Here is a 21,398-nt window from a genome sequence, read left to right as displayed (position 1 = left end):
GTACCTTCACTAACGGCGTGCTTAGCCAATTCACCGGGCAGCAATAATCGGACGGCAGTTTGGATTTCCCTGCTTGTGATTGTAGATCTTTTATTGTAAGGAGCGAGACGGGACTCTTCGGCGGCTATCCTTTCGAATATATCGTTCATAATAATCGAAATAATTCATGATCGACATGGCCTTGTTGGAGATACCCGTATCGGGATGAACTTGCTTTAAAATTTTGTAAATGTAAATCGCGGAGCTTTCCTTCTTCTTGCGTTTCTTTTTCTTATCACTTTTGGAGATATTTTTCTGAGCCTTACCGGCCTTTTTGGCCGCTTTACCTCTTGTTTTTGGAGGCATTTGGAAATAAATATTACAAAATAAATTTCAGGAAACCCTAGAATTTATAATCTCCTTAAATACACTCCTAAGCCCCGCCTATTATCTGAGTTAGCCTCTCATTGGTCGCGTACGAGATCATACGTTCGGCTTACGAATAAAATTCGTTGCTAGTATGTTGGCGGTTTTAATACCGATTTTAACTCTAAGGGGAGCGAGTTCTAGGAGCAATCGATAGTGAAATGTCCTGACGTGGTAAAGGCGGAAAAGTGAAGGGAAAGGCGAAGCCTCGTTCTAACCGAGCGGGATTAGTATTCCCTGTCGATCGTATTCACAGACTTTTAAGGAAAGGAAATTATGCCGAACGCGCAGCGGCCGGTGCTCTCGTCTACTTAGCTGCCGTAATGGAATATCTGGCAGCCGAGGTTCTCGAATTAGCAGGTAACCCCGCTAGAGATAACAAGAAAACCAGGATTATCCCTAGACATTTGCAAATGGCCATCAGAAACGACGAAGAACTGAACAAACTCCTATCCGGTGTTAGTATAGCCCAGGGCGGTGTTCTGCCAAATATCCAAGCTGTATTGTTACCTAAAAAGACAGATAGCAAAACTAAATAAAACGAATGTAACCTATTTTATCATCAAATATCGGTCCTTTTCAAGACCACCGAAAGAGTTGAAAAAGAGAATATTATTCTTATTTACCTTTTATTTAAAATAGAGGCTACACTTAATCGAACACTTCTGTCGGAATCAGGAGAGAAGGAATGTTACACTTTTATTTTTCGTTTTAGGGTTTGGCAGGGATCCATGTGAAAATATCGGCCCTTTGGTAAAAGGTCTTGTTCTTCGAAATCACAGGATCGGAGCAAAATATATATAAAATATATGGGAGTAATTAGCAGGAAGAAACGCTTTCGTAAATAACTGTTCCCTTTAATGTACGTCGAGATTTCGGTGCTGATCCCCTTCCTGGGTACGAGGTGTTTAGGCCTGATACCCGTTCTATCTCGTTATTCCGCTCTTCGCCGACAGAGTCAGTGCATAACATAAATCGTAAAAAAGTAGGAAGAGCCGTTGCACAGCAATTTAAGTAGGGACAGTGGGAATCTCGTTCGGGCATACGCTGCGGTTTTTAAGGCAGTCGTAGTTAGACCCGCGGCTAACTTAGTTAGAAGGCAAGGGCACTTGCATACCAATTTAAATAGGGACAGAGATGAAGGTGGCCTATAAATGTGCCCTTTTACCTTTCGTTTTCAGGCGGCCTAGTGACAATTTAAGGATAAACCTGCGTAATATCCTTGCGATAACACTACCGCAGGAATTTAGCATGCACGACATATTTGTATTTCCTCTAGAGTAGATTAGTGACTAGTGTCACTAATGCTAAAACCATGATGTAATATGTCGTGCCTCCCCTGCTTACATATTAGTGTGCTATTGCGCCAACTCATCATTTGGTGACAAATTGTCAGGATTGCACACAAGACCGTTAGACACAGGTACACTTGAATTTTGTTGATCGCTCAGCAGTTCTGTCTGGAGTCTGTTGGTGAAAGGCACAAATAAGTGCTGATATGTATACTGATGCTGAATTGGTGGGGTCGCCAAAATGCCGATATTGGCGATTTGAAGCTTCTTCCGCTTCCTGCGCCTGTTCTGAAACAAGACCTTGATACGCAGTACAGACACATTTAAACGTCGTCCTAAATTTGCCTTTTTAGTATTCCCTATTTAGAGATCATTTTGAACTCTTCTAAATATTGTAGTTGGTGCTTGGTAAAATGTATCCCTCTCTTTCGTTTGTCCTGGCAATGAGAATCGACAGAATCAGATGAGCTTAGAACGGCAAACTTCACTAACGACTTCTACTATCGACACTACAATGGGTACTAAATGTAAACCTTTAGAATACAGGTCTATATATGTTATAAGGGCTACAAAGCAGGTGTATTCGTACCGCACTTTATATCTCGCTCCGCCTCTTTATATCAATAATAATGTTTTAATTTGATTTGATTTTAATGTATTAATTAAATTTGCTTTAGTAACAACTTGTGTTAATTATGTTTTATTCTACTGTGTAGGAATATATTCGACCAAAATAATAATTGTAGCTGGTGCTTCGAAAAATGTAACGTTGCTGTTTTGTTTGTCCTAGTCATTAGAGTCTACAGAAGCAGATGAGCTTGGAAGGGCAACGTCTTCCACTTTACAATGGAAGACGAGAAATTCCCTAATATCGAAATCCGTCTCAGTCATTTTGGTAAACTTCATTAACAACTTGACACTACAATGGGTAATAAATACACCCCACGTTTAACGATTCGGCCTATTGTATACCGGACGGCGACATTTCCGGAATAGAGGGTGTGCCGCAAATACACCCCACATATAACGGTCCAGCCTATTGTAAACCGGAAGACGACCCTCCGGGGATAGAGCGCCTGTCGCAAATACGCCGCACGTTTAACGGTGCGGCCTATTGTATAAGGGATGACGACCCATCGGTGATAGAGGACGTGCCGCAATAACGCCCCACGTTTAAATGTTCTGCCTATTGTATAACGGATGACGAAACTTCTAAAATCGAGTACGTGACGCAAATATGCCCCACGTTTAACTATTTTACCTATTGTCTACGGGATGACGACACTTCGGGGATCGAAGACTTGACGCAAATACGCCCCACGTTTAACCCTTTTGCCTATTGTATATAGAGGGATAGAGGGCTTGCCCCAAATACCCCCAGGTTTAACGTTATTAATTATATTTCCTATAATCCTAAACGCGATGACCATATTTAACTTCGACAAGAGGCTGCTATTGCCCTTAGGAAAAATAAATTAATTAGCATATAGCCATAAACGTAATAAAAATTAATACACATATTTTCGAAGTCACTCTTGGAATACTTTACCTTATTTTTAAATAACAATCTCGGGCTGTACCATATTTTACAAAACTTATTCCATATTATTAGTAAAATGATTATTTTAACGATACTTACAGATATAGTTACGATATAACAGATTATAATGACATAATATAATTCAATACAATTAATAACTACAATATATATTTCTCAAAATTCTGTTGTTATAAAATGTCAGCTACTGTTTAACATTCAATTTTTTTAAATTTATATTAAATTGTGGTTCTGAAAAGAACCGATTTTGCAGGTAAGTAGTATATTTTGAAATGTAGACCATTTGTCTATGGCTCTGGTGCTTGTTAAAGCTCTGAGCTGGTCTTTCTGTTCTGGTTCTGGTGCTGATCCATCCGTGGTTTTTCAGTCCTATTTCTTCGTTTGCAGTGGCTTCTCTCGCGAGTCTGTCTGCGGTTATCATTTCCTCCGTTGTCATTCTCCGGCACCATTTTAGCGATATTTCACTACCGCCTTTCTGCAAATCTAGCAAGGTTGCTTTGATTTGCATTATGTCCTTATTTCATGTGTTTGCGTGCTCGGCCCACCATATGGACATTCTACTGTCCGTTCAAATGGTGATTGGTCCCGGTAGACTTCTGTCCCGTACCAGTTCTATGGCTTTCTGTACTGCCACGAATTCTGCCGCTCTGGAGCTCGATTCGTCTTTTATCCTTAGACTTATCTCTTCTTGGGTGTTTGTTCCTGTCCGAATCACTATTCCTATGCCTGCTTTTCCTTCCTTGGCACTAGCGTCTGTCCATATCTTGGTGTTTCCGACGCTATTTGTCCGATTTTCCCACGGTTCCTCCCATGGCCATGGCAATTTCTTTGGTTCTAATCCTTTTGGCCCATTGGGGTATCCGTATTTTTCAGCAGCTCACCCCTGGATTTCGGCTTCCAGGTATAGGGTTGGTGTTCCAGCTATTACCTGCAGAGCATCATTCTATGTGGTTCGATAGGCGCCTGTGATTGCTTACAGTGCCGTTCTTTGTGCTGCTGCTAGCGCTTTCCTAGCCCTTCGCACCGAGGCCCTGTATCCCCATATTTCTGCGCCGTATAATACTGCGGGATTTATAACCCTGTCGTATATTTGACGCATGACCTCTGGTGCCCTAGGGTTACTTCTTCTGTGCAGTGTTCCCCAGAGCCGGTACATCACTGTTTTCTGTTTTTTTCCTCAACAGCTGTATGTGCTGAATATACTGCTGTTTCCTGTCAGTTGTCACACCCAGATACTTTATTGTATCTTTGACATGGATGATGTCTTCGCCAAGTTTGACCGTCGGTGGTCTGCTGTTTTTCTTGCTCCAGAAACAGCAAGCCTCAGTCTTTTCCTTGTTCTATTCTGCTCCTGCCCCGTAGGCCCATTTCTTGGCAATTTTCCCAACAGTTGTTCCAGGCAAGGTCCAGCCTGTTTCTGATGTATTTATTGCTGAGAGCAATCACCTGGTCGTCCGCGAATGCCTGAATTCTCATTCCGCAGTCCCCTACTTCTGATTCAGAGACTTTGCGGAACCAGCTGTTCATGCCCAGCAGCCATAGCGTTGGCTCTAAGCTTGACACTTGCGGACATCCCTTGTCAATTTCCATTGCCACCTGGTTGCTGATGATATTCCTTCCCGTCAAGAAGCTGGCTATTGATCTTGCCATTTTCTTATTTATTCTGCTTCTTCGCAGTTCTTCCAATATTTCTACCTGGGTTGCTCTGTGGAAAGCGTTTCGGAGGTCCAGCGTCACCATTAGAACGTGTTTCCCTTGTTCTTTTTCGGGTGTTGATCCATTTCAGTAGATCACTCACGGCTTGTACGGTTGACCTGTTTTTTCTGAAGCCGTACTGCCTTGAGTCGTGTAGCTCCATTTTCTCCGCCATTGCCTGTAATCTCTGATTAAGTACTTTGTCTAGTACTTTTCCTAGCGTTGGTAGAAAGCTAATGGGTCGTTCGCCTCCGTCGCTTTTCTTTAACCAGCACAGTTTGGCCATTTTCCATATCTTAGGAAAGTATCCCGCGTTGTAACAGTTCCTGTACAGCGTCAGGAACTCGTGTTTTCTCGAGATCCAGACATTCTTCAGGAGCTCGTTTGGTATGCGGTTTTCCCCTTCTGCCTTTCGTATTCTCATGTTCTCTATGACCGATTCGATTTCTCCTTCGGTTATTTCTTCCTCGCCAGTCTCCGTACCCGGCCATTCCTCGCTCATGACTTCGCGAGTTCGCTCTGTTTCCTCCAGGTCCATTGCTGGGTGGTATTTCTCCACTCTTTGTTTTTCGGCTGCTTCTCTTGTCTACAGTGTTGCGTCTTTAGGCGTTGCTACCACTTCGCCTCTTCTTATGCCCATTCTTCTGATGGCTTCCCAAATACCGTCCCACGAGTTTGTTTCTATCAGGTTGTTAATCGCCTGACTGTCGTGCTCGGTTTTCTTTTCTCGTATTATTTTCCGAAACTCTCTCTTCCGTTCGTTGTACTCATTAACTATTTGTTGATTGTCCGTGCTTCTTCTTATTCTCCTCTTCAGTGCAGTTACTGCTCGTTTATGTTCCGCACACTGCCCGTCCCACAATTCATTGCCAATTTTTACCATGATGGTTTTTCGTTTTACCAGTCTTCCTGCTGCCTGTATGGCTTCTTGAAGACTGGCCGCCTGCTCCTCAATCACTTCGTGTGTTACTGCTTGTCCGATATTGGTCTCTATTTCTTCCAGTTTCACCCTGACCAGATCCCAATCGGTGCTGGCGAAATCCCATCTTGCCCTTTTTCTTGGGTTGGTTTTCCCATTTCCGCTCGCCACTCGATATATCTGTGTTCGCTTAGTGTTTCCTCGCCACCTTTGATTTTCCATTCTTCCACGTTTATTACCCTACTCCACGTGAGGTCCATGTGCCCTGTGTCCCTATTACAATCGAAGCTGGGCACCGCGTAGTCTCCTTCTGCGAGCAATAGGCCGTGGCTGATTGCCCAGTCTAGAAGTTCTTCACCTCTTGGTGAACTTCTGGAGCTTCCCCACAACGTGTGTTTTGCGTTGAAGTCCCCGGCGACTATCCATTTGCCTCGGTATCTGTTTATTCCGGCGGTGAGTTCGTCTAAACTTTTCAGTGCCCTCTCGCCTGGTTCCTCGTAGACGTTTGTGATCAAGACGTCCTCTATTGCGATTGTTGTCACATTTTTTGTTGACAACTCCTCTATCAGTAAGGACTGGATTTCTTCTCTGGTCCAGATTTGGGTTTTGCTTCCCGTCATCTTTCTCATGAGTTTCCAACCTTCCGATGCCTGTGTCCTCGGCGTTGGTTCCTGGATTAGTACTACCTCCAATCCATCTCTAGTTGTATATTGAAATACACATAGGTATGTGAATTAAGTTACTTAGAACTGGTATATTTGGTGACTGCTTTGGTACCTTCGCTAACGGCATGCTTAGCCAATTCACCGGGTAGCAATAACCTAACGGCGGTTTGGATTTCTCTGCTCGTGATGGTCGATTTTTTATTGTAATGGGCGAGGCGCGACGTTTCGGCGGCTATCCTTTTGAATATATCGTGCACGAAAGAATTCATAATCGACATGGCCTTGCTGGAAATAGCCGTATCGGGATGAATCTGCTTTAAAACTTTGTATATGTAAATCGCATAGCTTTCCTTCCTCATGCGCTTCTTTTTCTTGTCGGTCTTAGAGATATTTTTCTGGACTTTTCCGGCTTTCTTTGGTGGCATTTCGAAATAAAAATCAGGACGTCCCAAGTACCTCAAAAAATACTTAACTAAAAAAAATGCCTTTTATTCTAGAAATTATAACATTTCAAGGAACACTCCTAAGCCCCGCCCACATCCCGAGTTAGAGTCTGGTTGGTCGCGTCTAATATATCGAGTTTCGCTCGCGAACAAAATTTGAGGCTGATCTGTAAAAAATTTCCAGTATCGATTTTGATTTAAAGGTGAGCAATACCTAACAACGATCGAGATTAACATATCCGGACGTGGTAAAGTGAAGGGAAGGGCCATGGAATCGTTCCAATCGCGCAGGATTACAATTTTCTGTCGGTCTAATTCACCGACTTCTAAGGAAAGGAAATTACCCCGAACGCGAAGGGGCTGGTGCTCCCGTCTACTTAGCTGCCGTAATGGAATATTTGGCGGCCGAAGTTCTCGAGTTGGCAGGAAACGCCGCTAGAGACAACAAGAAAACAAGAATTATCCCTAGGCATTTACAATTGGCCATCAGAAATGACGAAGAACTGAACAAACTCCTCTCCGGTGTTACCATAGCCCAGGGCGGCGTTCTACCAAACATCCAGGCCGTATTGTTACCGAAAAAATCAGATAGTAAAACCAAATAAGTTACATGAGCCTTAGGGCTTTTGTGTCGTACAAAATCCTTTTAACTATCGGTCATTTTCAGGACCACCAAGATAAAAAAACAAAAAAAGAAATTTAATATTAAAACTCATATTATAACTTGCTTTTACTAATTATTTAAAATACCCTAATAAACAGTTTAAGTATTTTAAAGATTGTTTTATGGGTGTGAAAGATTTTTCTAGCGGTTCTCCTTTAGTAAAATCAACCGTATTATGACATCGCGCCTTGTATATAAAATATGTAATTAAAGATAAATTAGTGGGTCGGTCGATTAAGTAAGTATAGAGTTTTGGTATCCAAACCCTCAAATAATTAGGGCCAAACGGCCATCATCGATATCTCTTCTGTTGATCTCTCGATATTACCCGTTTTATATTGGCCACGTTTACGATACGGAATTACAGCATTAATGCTGTGAATTGTACTTAAATTATTATTATAGATAAAACTATGATGATTGTAATGATTATAAGGTTATACTTAAATCCTAATAGAGCTTCAATTTTTTAAATATTGACAAATTTGAGGTTCTGAAAAGAACCGTTGTTTAATTTTTGTAAAATTAATTTTGAGTGTCACGTTTCACGTTAGTTCGCGAATAAACTATGCGGCTTAACCTCCAAACCCGTATAATGTACGTCCTTGGCGTTTCAAGGTGTATACTACAACCATTGCGGTAACGGTTTTCCTTTTGGCGTGTTCGGTATATGTAACGGTATCTCTGATGACGTCTTCCAAAGACACTTTTATAACACCACTGGTCTCTTCGTAAATCAGACCAGATATACGTTTTACGCCGCCTCGTCTAGCCAATCTTCTGATGGCGGGCTTCGTAATACCTTGGATATTATAACGAAGCACTTTACGATGCCGCTTGGCTCCTCCTTTTCCCAAACTTTTACCACCTTTACCTCCGCCGGTCATATTTTATCGAACCTAACACAAAAAAAATTAAATGATCTCGAATAAGTAGCGCGCCCACAACACGAGTGCTGCGGACAACTGTTGTCGATTTCTTTCAATCAGCCCGATTTTGTAGACTTGGGATTGAGTTCCGCCCACTAGCACAAAACGGACCAATCAGATTAGATAACACGTTATAAAAAGGACTCTCTGATTTTATGACCAAATCAGTTCGAAAGAGGTAGCCGTCGTTTGCGTTTGATACTTATTCTCATTATCTCTAATTTAAAAATATGGCTCGTACCAAGCAAACTGCGCGAAGATCAACAGGAGGTAAAGCTCCTAGGAAACAAGCGCCAGGAAGCCAGGAAAAGCGCTCCAGCTATCGGTGGCGTTAAAAAACCACATCGCTACCGACCCGTGACGGTCGCTTTGCGGGAGATTCGTCGTTATTAAAAGAGCACCGAATTATTGATTAGGAAATTACCTTTCCAACGATTGGTTCCCGAAATCGCTCAAGACTTCAAGACCTATTTACGTTTTCAAAATTCGGCGGTGATGGCTTTACAAGAGGCCAGCGAAGCTTATTTAGTCAGTCTTTTTGAAGGTACTAATTAATCTGCGATACACGCAAAGCGAGTAACCATCATGTCCAAGGATATTCAGCTAGCCAGACGTATAGAGGCGAACGTGCCTAAACTTTATTTTCTATCATTTATAATACACTAATTATATTCGTATTTTGCAACAGAAAAAAAAAACGGTTCTTTTCAGACCACCTAAATTTAATTAAAGAAAAAGAAGATATTTCAATTAATATTCTTTTATCCATATTTAAATAAACACTTCACTAAAAGTGTTACAGATTTTTATCTCAGAATTAATGTAATGTAATGACTAATAACCAAAGAATAACAATATTCTGCTGATAACAAAATTTGTATTTCAATATTAGATACTACAATATACTGGAATTTTTTAAAGATTATTTCTTTTTTTATTTATCTAAATTGGGGCCCTGAAAAGAACCGTTTTCTCCTTTATGATATTCAAGGCTGGTTTACTTAGAACTGGTATATTTAGTGACGGCTTTGGTACCTTCACTAACGGCGTGCTTAGCCAATTCACCGGGCAGCAATAATCGGACGGCAGTTTGGATTTCCCTGCTTGTGATTGTAGATCTTTTATTGTAAGGAGCGAGACGGGACGCTTCGGCGGCTATCCTTTCGAAAATATCGTTCATAATAATCGAAATAATTCATGATCGACATGGCCTTGTTGGAGATACCCGTATCGGGATGAACTTGCTTTAAAATTTTGTAAACGTAAATCGCGGAGCTTTCCTTCCTCTTGCGTTTCTTTTTCTTATCACTTTTGGAGATATTTTTCTGAGCCTTACCGGCCTTTTTGGCCGCTTTACCTCTTGTTTTTGGAGGCATTTGGAAATAAATATTACAAAATAAATTTCAGGAAACCCTAGAATTTATAATCTCCTTAAATACACTCCTAAGCCCCGCCTATTATCTGAGTTAGCCTCTCATTGGTCGCGTACGAGATCATACGTTCGGCTTACGAATAAAATTCGTTGCTAGTATGTTGGTGGTTTTAATACCGATTTTAATTCTAAGGGGAGCGAGTTCTAGGAGCAATCGATAGTGAAATGTCCTGACGTGGTAAAGGCGGAAAAGTGAAGGGAAAGGCGAAGCCTCGTTCTAACCGAGCGGGATTAGTATTCTCTGTCGATCGTATTCACAGACTTTTAAGGAAAGGAAATTATGCCGAACGCGCAGCGGCCGGTGCTCTCGTCTACTTAGCTGCCGTAATGGAATATCTGGCAGCCGAGGTTCTCGAATTAGCAGGTAACCCCGCTAGAGATAACAAGAAAACCAGGATTATCCCTAGACATTTGCAAATGGCCATCAGAAACGACGAAGAACTGAACAAACTCCTATCCGGTGTTAGTATAGCCCAGGGCGGTGTTCTGCCAAATATCCAAGCTGTATTGTTACCTAAAAAGACAGATAGCAAAACTAAATAAAACGAATGTAACCTATTTTATCATCAAATATCGGTCCTTTTCAAGACCACCGAAAGAGTTGAAAAAGAGAATATTATTCTTATTTACCTTTTATTTAAAATAGAGGCTACACTTAATCGAACACTTCTGTCGGAATCAGGAGAGAAGGAATGTTACACTTTTATTTTTCGTTTTAGGGTTTGGCAGGGATCCATGTGAAAATATCGGCCCTTTGGTAAAAGGTCTTGTTCTTCGAAATCACAGGATCGGAGCAAAATATATATAAAATATATGGGAGTAATTAGCAGGATGAAACGCTTTCGTAAATAACTGTTCCCTTTAATGTACGTCGAGATTTCGGTGCTGATTCCCTTCCTGGGTACGAGGTGTTTAGGCCTGATACCCGTTCTATCTCGTTATTCCGCTCTTCGCCGACAGAGTCAGTGCATAACATAAATCGTAAAAAAGTAGGAAGAGCCGTTGCACAGCAATTTAAGTAGGGACAGTGGGAATCTCGTTCGGGCATACGCTGCGGTTTTTAAGGCAGTCGTAGTTAGACCCGCGGCTAACTTAGTTAGAAGGCAAGGGCACTTGCATACCAATTTAAATAGGGACAGAGATGAAGGTGGCCTATAAATGTGCCCTTTTACCTTTCGTTTTCAGGCGGCCTAGTGACAATTTAAGGATAAACCTGCGTAATATCCTTGCGATAACACTACCGCAGGAATTTAGCATGCACGACATATTTGTATTTCCTCTAGACTGGATTAGTGACTAGTGTCACTAATGCTAAAACCATGATGTAATATGTCGTGCCTCCCCTGCTTACATATTACTGTGCTATTGCGCCAACTCATCATTTGGTGACAAATTGTCAGGATTGCACACAAGACCGTTAGACACAGGTACACTTGAATTTTGTTGATCGCTCAGCAGTTCTGTCTGGAGTCTGTTGGTGAAAGGCACAAATAAGTGCTGATATGTATACTGATGCTGAATTGGTGGGGTCGCCAAAATGCCGATATTGGCGATTTGAAGCTTCTTCCGCTTCCTGCGCCTGTTCTGAAACAAGACCTTGATACGCAGTACAGACACATTTAAACGTCGTCCTAAATTTGCCTTTTTAGTATTCCCTATTTAGAGATCATTTTGAACTCTTCTAAATATTGTAGTTGGTGCTTGGTAAAATGTATCCCTCTCTTTCGTTTGTCCTGGCAATGAGAATCGACAGAATCAGATGAGCTTAGAACGGCAAACTTCACTAACGACTTCTACTATCGACACTACAATGGGTACTAAATGTAAACCTTTAGAATACAGGTCTATATATGTTATAAGGGCTACAAAGCAGGTGTATTCGTACCGCACTTTATATCTCGCTCCGCCTCTTTATATCAATAATAATGTTTTAATTTGATTTGATTTTAATGTATTAATTAAATTTGCTTTAGTAACAACTTGTGTTAATTATGTTTTATTCTACTGTGTAGGAATATATTCGACCAAAATAATAATTGTAGCTGGTGCTTCGAAAAATGTAACGTTGCTGTTTTGTTTGTCCTAGTCATTAGAGTCTACAGAAGCAGATGAGCTTGGAAGGGTAACGTCTTCCACTTTACAATGGAAGACGAGAAATTCCCTAATATCGAAATCCGTCTCAGTCATTTTGGTAAACTTCATTAACGACTTGACACTACAATGGGTAATAAATACACCCCGCGTTTAACGATTCGGCCTATTGTATACCGGACGGCGACATTTCCGGAATAGAGGGTGTGCCGCAAATACACCCCACATATAACGGTCCAGCCTATTGTAAACCGGAAGACGACCCTCCGGGGATAGAGCGCCTGTCGCAAATACGCCGCACGTTTAACGGTGCGGCCTATTGTATAAGGGATGACGACCCATCGGTGATAGAGGACGTGCCGCAATAACGCCCCACGTTTAAATGTTCTGCCTATTGTATAACGGATGACGAAACTTCTAAAATCGAGTACGTGACGCAAATATGCCCCACGTTTAACTATTTTACCTATTGTCTACGGGATCGGGATCGGGATCGGGATCGGGATCGGGATCGGGAACGGGATCTACACATCGGCGATAGAGAAGGTGCCGCAAATACGCCGCACGTTTAACAGTGCGGCTTATTGTATAAGGGATGACGACACTTCGGGGATCGAAGACTTGACGCAAATACGCCCCACGTTTAACCCTTTTGCCTATTGTATATAGAGGGATAGAGGGCTTGCCCCAAATACCCCCAGGTTTAACGTTATTAATTATATTTCCTATAATCCTAAACGCGATGACCATATTTAACTTCGACAAGAGACTGCTATTGCCCTTAGGAAAAATAAATTAATTAGCATATAGCCATAAACGTAATAAAAATTAATACACATATTTTCGAAGTCACTCTTGGAATACTTTACCTTATTTTTAAATAACAATCTCGGGCTGTACCATATTTTACAAAACTTATTCCATATTATTAGTAAAATGATTATTTTAACGATACTTACAGATATAGTTACGATATAACAGATTATAATGACATAATATAATTCAATACAATTAATAACTACAATATATATTTCTCAAAATTCTGTTGTTATAAAATGTCAGTTACTGTTTAACATTCAATTTTTTTAAATTTATATTAAATTGTGGTTCTGAAAAGAACCGATTTTGCAGGTAAGTAGTATATTTTGAAATCTAGACCATTTGTCTATGGCTCTGATGCTTGTTAAAGCTCTGAGCTGGTCTTTCTGTTCTGGTTCTGGTGCTGATCCATCCGTGGTTTTTCAGTCCTATTTCTTCGTTTGCAGTGGCTTCTCTCGCGAGTCTGTCTGCGGTTATCATTTCCTCCGTTGTCATTCTCCGGCGCCATTTTAGCGATATTTCACTACCGCCTTTCTGCAAATCTAGCAAGGTTGCTTTGATTTGCATTATGTCCTTATTTCGTGTGTTTGCGTGCTCGGCCCACCATATGGACATTCTACTGTCCGTTCGAATGGTGATTGGTCCCGGTAGACTTCTGTCCCGTACCAGTTCTATGGCTTTCTGTACTGCCACGAATTCTGCCGCTCTGGAGCTCGATTCGTCTTTTATCCTTAGACTTATCTCTTCTTGGGTGTTTGTTCCTGTCCGAATCACTATTCCTATGCCTGCTTTTCCTTCCTTGGCACTAGCGTCTGTCCATATCTTGGTGTTTCCGACGCTATTTGTCCGATTTTCCCACGGTTCCTCCCATGGCCATGGCAATTTCTTTGGTTCTAATCCTTTTGGCCCATTGGGGTATCCGTATTTTTCAGCAGCTCACCCCTGGATCTCGGCTTCCAGGTATAGGGTTGGTGTTCCAGCTATTACCTGCAGAGCATCATTCTATGTGGTTCGATAGGCGCCTGTGATTGCTTACAGTGCCGTTCTTTGTGCTGCTGCTAGCGCTTTCCTAGCCCTTCGCACCGAGGCCCTGTATCCCCATATTTCTGCGCCGTATAATTCTGCGGGATTTATAACCCTGTCGTATATTTGACGCATGACCTCTGGTGCCCTAGGGTTACTTCTTCTGTGCAGTGTTCCCCAGAGCCGGTACATCACTGTTTTCTGTTTTTTTCCTCAACAGCTGTATGTGCTGAATATACTGCTGTTTCCTGTCAGTTGTCACACCCAGATACTTTATTGTATCTTTGACATGGATGATGTCTTCGCCAAGTTTGACCGTCGGTGGTCTGCTGTTTTTCTTGCTCCAGAAACAGCAAGCCTCAGTCTTTTCCTTGTTCTATTCTGCTCCTGCCCCGTAGGCCCATTTCTTGGCAATTTTCCCAACAGTTGTTCCAGGCAAGGTCCAGCCTGTTTCTGATGTATTTATTGCTGAGAGCAATCACCTGGTCGTCCGCGAATGCCTGAATTCTCATTCCGCAGTCCCCTACTTCTGATTCAGAGACTTTGCGGAACCAGCTGTTCATGCCCAGCAGCCATAGCGTTGGCTCTAAGCTTGACACTTGCGGACATCCCTTGTCAATTTCCATTGCCACCTGGTTGCTGATGATATTCCTTCCCGTCAAGAAGCTGGCTATTGATCTTGCCATTTTCTTATTTATTCTGCTTCTTCGCAGTTCTTCCAATATTTCTACCTGGGTTGCTCTGTGGAAAGCGTTTCGGAGGTCCAGCGTCACCATTAGAACGTGTTTCCCTTGTTCTTTTTCGGGTGTTGATCCATTTCAGTAGATCACTCACGGCTTGTACGGTTGACCTGTTTTTTCTGAAGCCGTACTGCCTTGAGTCGTGTAGCTCCATTTTCTCCGCCATTGCCTGTAATCTCTGATTAAGTACTTTGTCTAGTACTTTTCCTAGCGTTGGTAGAAAGCTAATGGGTCGTTCGCCTCCGTCGCTTTTCTTTAACCAGCACAGTTTGGCCATTTTCCATATCTTAGGAAAGTATCCCGCGTTGTAACAGTTCCTGTACAGCGTCAGGAACTCGTGTTTTCTCGAGATCCAGACATTCTTCAGGAGCTCGTTTGGTATGCGGTTTTCCCCTTCTGCCTTTCGTATTCTCATGTTCTCTATGACCGATTCGATTTCTCCTTCGGTTATTTCTTCCTCGCCAGTCTCCGTACCCGGCCATTCCTCGCTCATGACTTCGCGAGTTCGCTCTGTTTCCTCCAGGTCCATTGCTGGGTGGTATTTCTCCACTCTTTGTTTTTCGGCTGCTTCTCTTGTCTACAGTGTTGCGTCTTTAGGCGTTGCTACCACTTCGCCTCTTCTTATGCCCATTCTTCTGATGGCTTCCCAAATACCGTCCCACGAGTTTGTTTCTATCAGGTTGTTAATCGCCTGACTGTCGTGCTCGGTTTTCTTTTCTCGTATTATTTTCCGAAACTCTCTCTTCCGTTCGTTGTACTCATTAACTATTTGTTGATTGTCCGTGCTTCTTCTTATTCTCCTCTTCAGTGCAGTTACTGCTCGTTTATGTTCCGCACACTGCCCGTCCCACAATTCATTGCCAATTTTTACCATGATGGTTTTTCGTTTTACCAGTCTTCCTGCTGCCTGTATGGCTTCTTGAAGACTGGCCGCCTGCTCCTCAATCACTTCGTGTGTTACTGCTTGTCCGATATTGGTCTCTATTTCTTCCAGTTTCACCCTGACCAGATCCCAATCGGTGCTGGCGAAATCCCATCTTGCCCTTTTTCTTGGGTTGGTTTTCCCATTTCCGCTCGCCACTCGATATATCTGTGTTCGCTTAGTGTTTCCTCGCCACCTTTGATTTTCCATTCTTCCACGTTTATTCCCCTACTCCACGTGAGGTCCATGTGCCCTGTGTCCCTATTGCAATCGAAGCTGGGCACCGCGTAGTCTCCTTCTGCGAGCCCTAGGCCGTGGCTGATTGCCCAGTCTAGAAGTTCTTCACCTCTTGGTGAACTTCTGGAGCTTCCCCATAACGTGTGTTTTGCGTTGAAGTCCCCGGCGACTATCCATTTGCCTCGGTATCTGTTTATTCCGGCGGTGAGTTCGTCTAAACTTTTCAGTGCCCTCTCGCCTGGTTCCTCGTAGACGTTTGTGATCAAGACGTCCTCTATTGCGATTGTTGTCACATTTTTTGTTGACAACTCCTCTATCAGTAAGGACTGGATTTCTTCTCTGGTCCAGATTTGGGTTTTGCTTCCCGTCATCTTTCTCATGAGTTTCCAACCTTCCCATGCCTGTGTCCTCGGCGTTGGTTCCTGGATTAGTACTACCTCCAATCCATCTCTAGTTGTATATTGAAATACACATAGGTATGTGAATTAATTTACTTAGAACTGGTATATTTGGTGACTGCTTTGGTACCTTCGCTAACGGCATGCTTAGCCAATTCACCGGGTAGCAATAACCTAACGGCGGTTTGGATTTCTCTGCTCGTGATGGTCGATTTTTTATTGTAATGGGCGAGGCGCGACACTTCGGCGGCTATCCTTTCGAATATATCGTCTACGAAAGGATTTATGATCGACATGGCCTTGGTGGGATACCCATATCGGGATGAACCTGCTTTAAAACTTTGTATATGTAAATCGCATAGCTTTCCTTCCTCACGCGCTTCTTTTTCTTATCGCTCTTAGAGATATTTTTCTGGGCTTTTCCAGCTTTCTTGGGTTTACCTTACCGCTTGTCTTCGGTGGCATTTCGAAATAAAAATCCCGACGTCTCACGTACCTCAAAGAGTACTTAACTATAAAAATGCTTTTAGTTCTAGAACTTATAATAATCGAAGGAACACTTCTAAGCCCCGCCCATAGCCCGAGTTAGAGTCTGATTGGTCGCGTATGATATATCGAGTTTGGCTGGCGAACAAAATTCCGGGCCGATCTGTAAGAAATTTCCAGTACCGTTTTTGATTTAAAGGTGAGAAGTATCTAACAACGATCGAGATTAACATGTCCGGACGTGGTAAATGCGGAAAAGTGAAGGGAAAGGCGAAGTCTCGTTCCAATCGTGCGGGATTACAATTTCCTGTCCGTCGTATTTATCGACGTCCAACATTCTTTTATAATTTCTTAATTTTCTTATAAGAACGTTCTAATCGCGATTCGTTTGACAAAGTTTCGCGTATTTTAACTGTCTGACGGCCGCTCTCATTTAATGCGTACCCTATATGATATGAGCCGATCGCAGGACTGAACGGTCGAGCGCGAACGACGTTCCATATTCCGGCTTCGTCGAAACGTTCATCGAGCTTGGAACCGTTTACGTCTACGTCTCCCGATATATCTTCTTTTGATATAAATGCAATTCCGTACAGATTTAATGCTATTATTGGAGAAACGTGACATATTATTTCTAATTGATGCCGTACAGATTGTTCGTTGTCCAAAACGGATCTATATCGAAACGTACCGTTGTCGAATTAACTCGAGGGAAACAATAACATGAAAATTAACTGATCCTATACTAATATACTTCTTTTTAACGGTTTCTTAATACCATCCGAACTCTGGGTTACAATCGAACGTATCGAGTGAGCAACGATATCGAGACTTCTATGAAAATATCGTGTCCAACCCTTCTCTATCGGTACAATGCTCATATATATTATAGTATACTCTGCTTCTTTAGTTGAAATCTGTTTTCATAAAAGTTATCTCTTTAAAACTATCAATTTTTATTACATCAATAAATACATAGAACGCGTAGGTAATACGTAGGCAGAGCGTTTATCTCCATACATACGTGCGTAAAACTACCGTTCCCTCTTTGAAATCTTAAGGATTCTCCAAGCTCTTCGACGCGAAGTTTATCTCGGAGTATTTCCTCTCTAAAGGAAAACTATATTAAAGCTTCAACGAAGATTCGGTATTCGATTGTTCACTATCATTTACATTTAATATGAAATCTTATCCTCTATTATAATGTAGTATATTTGTTACTTTGCAAGTAAATCTTGGAATAAAATTCTTTTTTTAATTGTAGTAAAATTGTGGCTCTGAAAAGAACCGTTGTTTTCTTTAGTTGAATAGATACGTTGTTCTGTTTTAATTGGTCAGTATATATAATACTTTATTTAACCGCAAAATCCATATAGAGTTCGCCCTTGGCGTTTGAGGGCGTATACTACATCCATTGCGATAACGGTTTTCCTTCTGGCGTGTTCGGTATTTGTAACGGCATCTCTGATGACGTTTTCCAAAAACACTTTTAAAACACCTCTGGTCTCTTCATAATTCAGACCAGATATACGTTTTACTCCGCCTCGTCTAGCCAATCTTCTGATGGCGGGTTTCGTAATACATTGGTTATTATCAGGAAGCACTTTACGATGCCGCCTAGCGCCTCCTTTTCCCAAACCTTTACCCGTTTAGACGATGGCTCGTACCAAGCAAACTGCTCGAAAATCAACCGGAGGTAAGGCTTCCGGAAAACAATTGGCTGCTAAAGTAGCCAGGAAAAGCGCTCCCGGTACCGGTGATGTTAAAAAATCGCATCGTTACAGACCCGGTACGGTCGCTCTAAGAGAAATCCGACGCTATCAGAAGAGTACCGAATTATCGATTAGGAAATTGCCTTTCCAACGATTGGTTCGGGAAATCGCTCAGGATTTCAAGACCGATTTGCGGTTCCAAAGTTCGGCAGTGATGGCTTTGCAAGAAGCTAGCGAGGCCTATTTGGTGGGTCTCTTTGAAGACACCAATTTGTGTGCGATCCATGCTAAACGAGTAACCTGTATCATGCCTAAGGACATTCAATTAGCCAGACGTATTAGAGGCGAACGTGCATAAATGCTATGGCTGTCATATATTAAAGTCGTTTTCAGTATTTATATAAAAAACGGTTTTTAATTTACTTGACATCGTATATATACTTTCTTCTTAACAGTAGTTTATTTCTTTTTTTCTTCTTTAAACATTTTGGAGGTCTGAAAAGAGCCGTTTTCCCCCCTTCATATTATTATGATCATCAGAACTGGTATATTTAGTGACAGCTTTAGTACCTTCACTAACGGCGTGCTTAGCCAATTCACCGGGTAGCAATAACCTAACGGCGGTTTGGATTTCTCTGCTCGTGATGGTCGATTTTTTATTGTAATGGGCGAGGCGCGACACTTCGGCGGCTATCCTTTCGAATATATCGTGCACGAAAGAATTCATAATCGACATGGAGTTGCTGGAAATAGCCGTATCGGGATGAACCTGCTTTAAAACTTTGTATATGTAAATCGCATAGCTTTCCTTCCTCATGCGCTTCTTTTTCTTGTCGGTCTTAGAGATATTTTTCTGGACTTTTCCGGCTTTCTTGGCCGCCTTACCGCTTGTCTTTGGTGGCATTTCGAAATAAAAATCAGGACGTCCCACGTACCTCAAAGAATACTTAACTAAAAAAAATGCCTTTTATTCTAGAAATTATAACATTTCAAGGAACACTTCTAAGCCCCGCCCACATCCCGAGTTAAAGTCTGGTTAAAAAATTTCCAGTATCGATTTTGATTTAAAGGTGAGCAGTACCTAACAACGATCGAGCTTAACATATCCGGACGTGGTAAAGGTGGAAAAGTGAAGGGAAGGGATATGGAATCGTTCCAATCGCGCAGGATTACAATTTTCTGTCGGTCGTATTCACCGACTTCTAAGGAAAGGAAATTACCCCGAACGCGAAGGGGCTGGTGCTCCCGTCTACTTAGCTGCCGTAATGGAATATTTGGCGGCCGAAGTTCTCGAGTTGGCAGGAAACGCCGCTAGAGACAACAAGAAAACAAGGATTATCCCTAGGCATTTACAATTGGCCATCAGAAATGACGAAGAACTGAACAAACTCCTCTCCGGTGTTACCATAGCCCAGGGCGGCGTTCTACCAAACATCCAGGCCGTATTGTTACCGAAAAAAGCAGATAGTAAAACCAAATAAGTTACATGAGCCATTACATTTGTGTCGTACAAAATCCTTTTAACTATCGGTCATTTTCAGGACCACCAAGATAATAAAACAAAAAAAGAAATTTAATATTAAAACTCATATTATAACTTGCTTTTACTAATTATTTAAAATACCCTAATAAACAGTTTAAGTATTTTAAAGATTGTTTTATGGGTGTGAAAGATTTTTCTAGCGGTTCTCCTTTAGTAAAATCAACCGTATTATGACATCGCGCCTTGTATATAATATATGTAATTAAAGATGAATTACTGGGTCGGTCGATTAAGTAAGTATAGAGTTTTGGTATCCAAACCCTCAAATAATTAGGGCCAAACGGCCATCATAGATATCTCTTCTGTTGATCTCTAGATATTACCCGTTTTATATTGGCCACGTTTACGATACGGAATTACAGCATTAATGCTGTGAATTGTACTTAAATTATTATTATAGATAAAACTATGATGATTGTAATGATTATAAGGTTATACTTAAATCCTAATAGAGCTTCAATTTTTTAAATATTGACAAATTTGAGGTTCTGAAAAGAACCGTTGTTTAATTTTTGTAAAATTAATTTTGAGTGTCACGTTTCACGTTAGTTCGCGAATAAACTATGCGGCTTAACCTCCAAACCCGTATAATGTACGTCCTTGGCGTTTCAAGGTGTATACTACAACCATTGCGGTAACGGTTTTCCTCTTGGCGTGTTCGGTATATGTAACGGTATCTCTGATGACGTCTTCCAAAGACACTTTTATAACACCCCTGGTCTCTTCGTAAATCAGACCAGATATACGTTTTACGCCGCCTCGTCTAGCCAATCTTCTGATGGCGGGCTTCGTAATACCTTGGATATTATAACGAAGCACTTTACGATGCCACTTGGCTCCTCCTTTTCCCAAACTTTTACCACCTTTACCTCCGCCGGTCATATTTTATCGAACCTAACACAAAAAAAAATTAAATGATCTCGAATAAGTAGCGCGCCCACAACACGAGTGCTGCGGACAACTGTTGTCGATTTCTTTCAATCAGCCCGGTTTTGTAGACTTGGGATTGAGTTCCGCCCACTAGCACAAAACGGACCAATCAGATTAGATAACACGTTATAAAAAGGACTCTCTGATTTTATGACCAAATCAGTTCGAAAGAGGTCGCCGTCGTTTGCGTTTGATACTTATTCTCATTATCTCCAATTTAAAAATATGGCTCGTACCAAGCAAACTGCGCGAAGATCAACAGGAGGTAAAGCTCCTAGGAAACAAGCGCCAGGAAGCCAGGAAAAGCGCTCCAGCTATCGGTGGCGTTAAAAAACCACATCGCTACCGACCCGTGACGGTCGCTTTGCGGGAGATTCGTCGTTATTAAAAGAGCACCGAATTATTGATTAGGAAATTACCTTTCCAACGATTGGTTCCCGAAATCGCTCAAGATTTCAAGACCGATTTACGTTTTCAAAGTTCGGCGGTGATGGC

General features: G+C 41.8%; 7 protein-coding genes and 3 pseudogenes across 7 annotated transcripts; 5 read left to right on the top strand and 5 right to left on the bottom strand.

Moving 5' to 3' along the window:
• Positions 1 to 566: 566 nt before the first annotated feature.
• LOC143205593 (histone H2A-like) lies at positions 567 to 944 on the top strand (annotated as a pseudogene).
• Positions 945 to 5,536: 4,592 nt separating this feature from the next.
• LOC143205592 (uncharacterized) lies at positions 5,537 to 6,489 on the bottom strand. Its single transcript, XM_076418730.1, has 2 exons — positions 6,002 to 6,489; positions 5,537 to 5,960 (listed from the first exon to the last, which is right to left on the bottom strand). The coding sequence occupies exons 1-2, from the start codon at positions 6,487 to 6,489 to the stop codon at positions 5,537 to 5,539; spliced, it is 912 nt and encodes a 303-aa protein (XP_076274845.1).
• A 119-nt stretch (positions 6,490 to 6,608) lies between these two features.
• On the bottom strand, positions 6,609 to 9,946 carry LOC143205628 (histone H2B-like). The gene is made up of 2 exons (XM_076418749.1): positions 9,902 to 9,946; positions 6,609 to 6,929 (listed from the first exon to the last, which is right to left on the bottom strand). Exons 1-2 carry the CDS (start codon positions 9,944 to 9,946, stop codon positions 6,609 to 6,611), a joined length of 366 nt encoding a protein of 121 aa, XP_076274864.1.
• LOC143205549 (histone H2A-like) lies at positions 7,174 to 7,582 on the top strand (annotated as a pseudogene).
• On the bottom strand, positions 8,185 to 8,528 carry LOC143205505 (histone H4-like). Its single transcript, XM_076418673.1, has one exon. The coding sequence runs from the start codon at positions 8,526 to 8,528 to the stop codon at positions 8,217 to 8,219; it is 312 nt and encodes a 103-aa protein (XP_076274788.1). The 3' UTR covers positions 8,185 to 8,216.
• Positions 9,947 to 10,167: 221 nt separating the features above from the next.
• On the top strand, positions 10,168 to 10,545 carry LOC143205591 (histone H2A-like; annotated as a pseudogene).
• A 4,707-nt stretch (positions 10,546 to 15,252) lies between these two features.
• Positions 15,253 to 16,205, bottom strand: LOC143205590 (uncharacterized). Its single transcript, XM_076418729.1, has 2 exons — positions 15,718 to 16,205; positions 15,253 to 15,676 (listed from the first exon to the last, which is right to left on the bottom strand). The coding sequence occupies exons 1-2, from the start codon at positions 16,203 to 16,205 to the stop codon at positions 15,253 to 15,255; spliced, it is 912 nt and encodes a 303-aa protein (XP_076274844.1).
• A 744-nt stretch (positions 16,206 to 16,949) lies between these two features.
• On the top strand, positions 16,950 to 19,911 carry LOC143205589 (histone H2A-like). The gene is made up of 2 exons (XM_076418728.1): positions 16,950 to 17,031; positions 19,598 to 19,911. Exons 1-2 carry the CDS (start codon positions 16,950 to 16,952, stop codon positions 19,909 to 19,911), a joined length of 396 nt encoding a protein of 131 aa, XP_076274843.1.
• On the top strand, positions 18,375 to 18,807 carry LOC143205420 (histone H3-like). Its single transcript, XM_076418620.1, has one exon. The coding sequence runs from the start codon at positions 18,375 to 18,377 to the stop codon at positions 18,786 to 18,788; it is 414 nt and encodes a 137-aa protein (XP_076274735.1). The 3' UTR covers positions 18,789 to 18,807.
• A 602-nt stretch (positions 19,912 to 20,513) lies between the features above and the next one.
• Positions 20,514 to 20,855, bottom strand: LOC143205492 (histone H4-like). The gene has a single exon (XM_076418663.1). The coding sequence runs from the start codon at positions 20,853 to 20,855 to the stop codon at positions 20,544 to 20,546; it is 312 nt and encodes a 103-aa protein (XP_076274778.1). The 3' UTR covers positions 20,514 to 20,543.
• Between the last annotated feature and the right edge of the window lie 543 nt (positions 20,856 to 21,398).

The sequence above is a fragment of the Rhynchophorus ferrugineus genome, unplaced genomic scaffold (assembly GCF_030347505.1).
Source record: "Rhynchophorus ferrugineus isolate W39M unplaced genomic scaffold, kcgeb_rfMv2 rfM12, whole genome shotgun sequence".
In the NCBI taxonomy this organism is placed as follows: domain Eukaryota; kingdom Metazoa; phylum Arthropoda; class Insecta; order Coleoptera; family Curculionidae; genus Rhynchophorus; species Rhynchophorus ferrugineus.
Note: the sequence above shows the minus strand (reverse complement) of the source record. Positions and strands in the feature narration are given on the sequence as shown.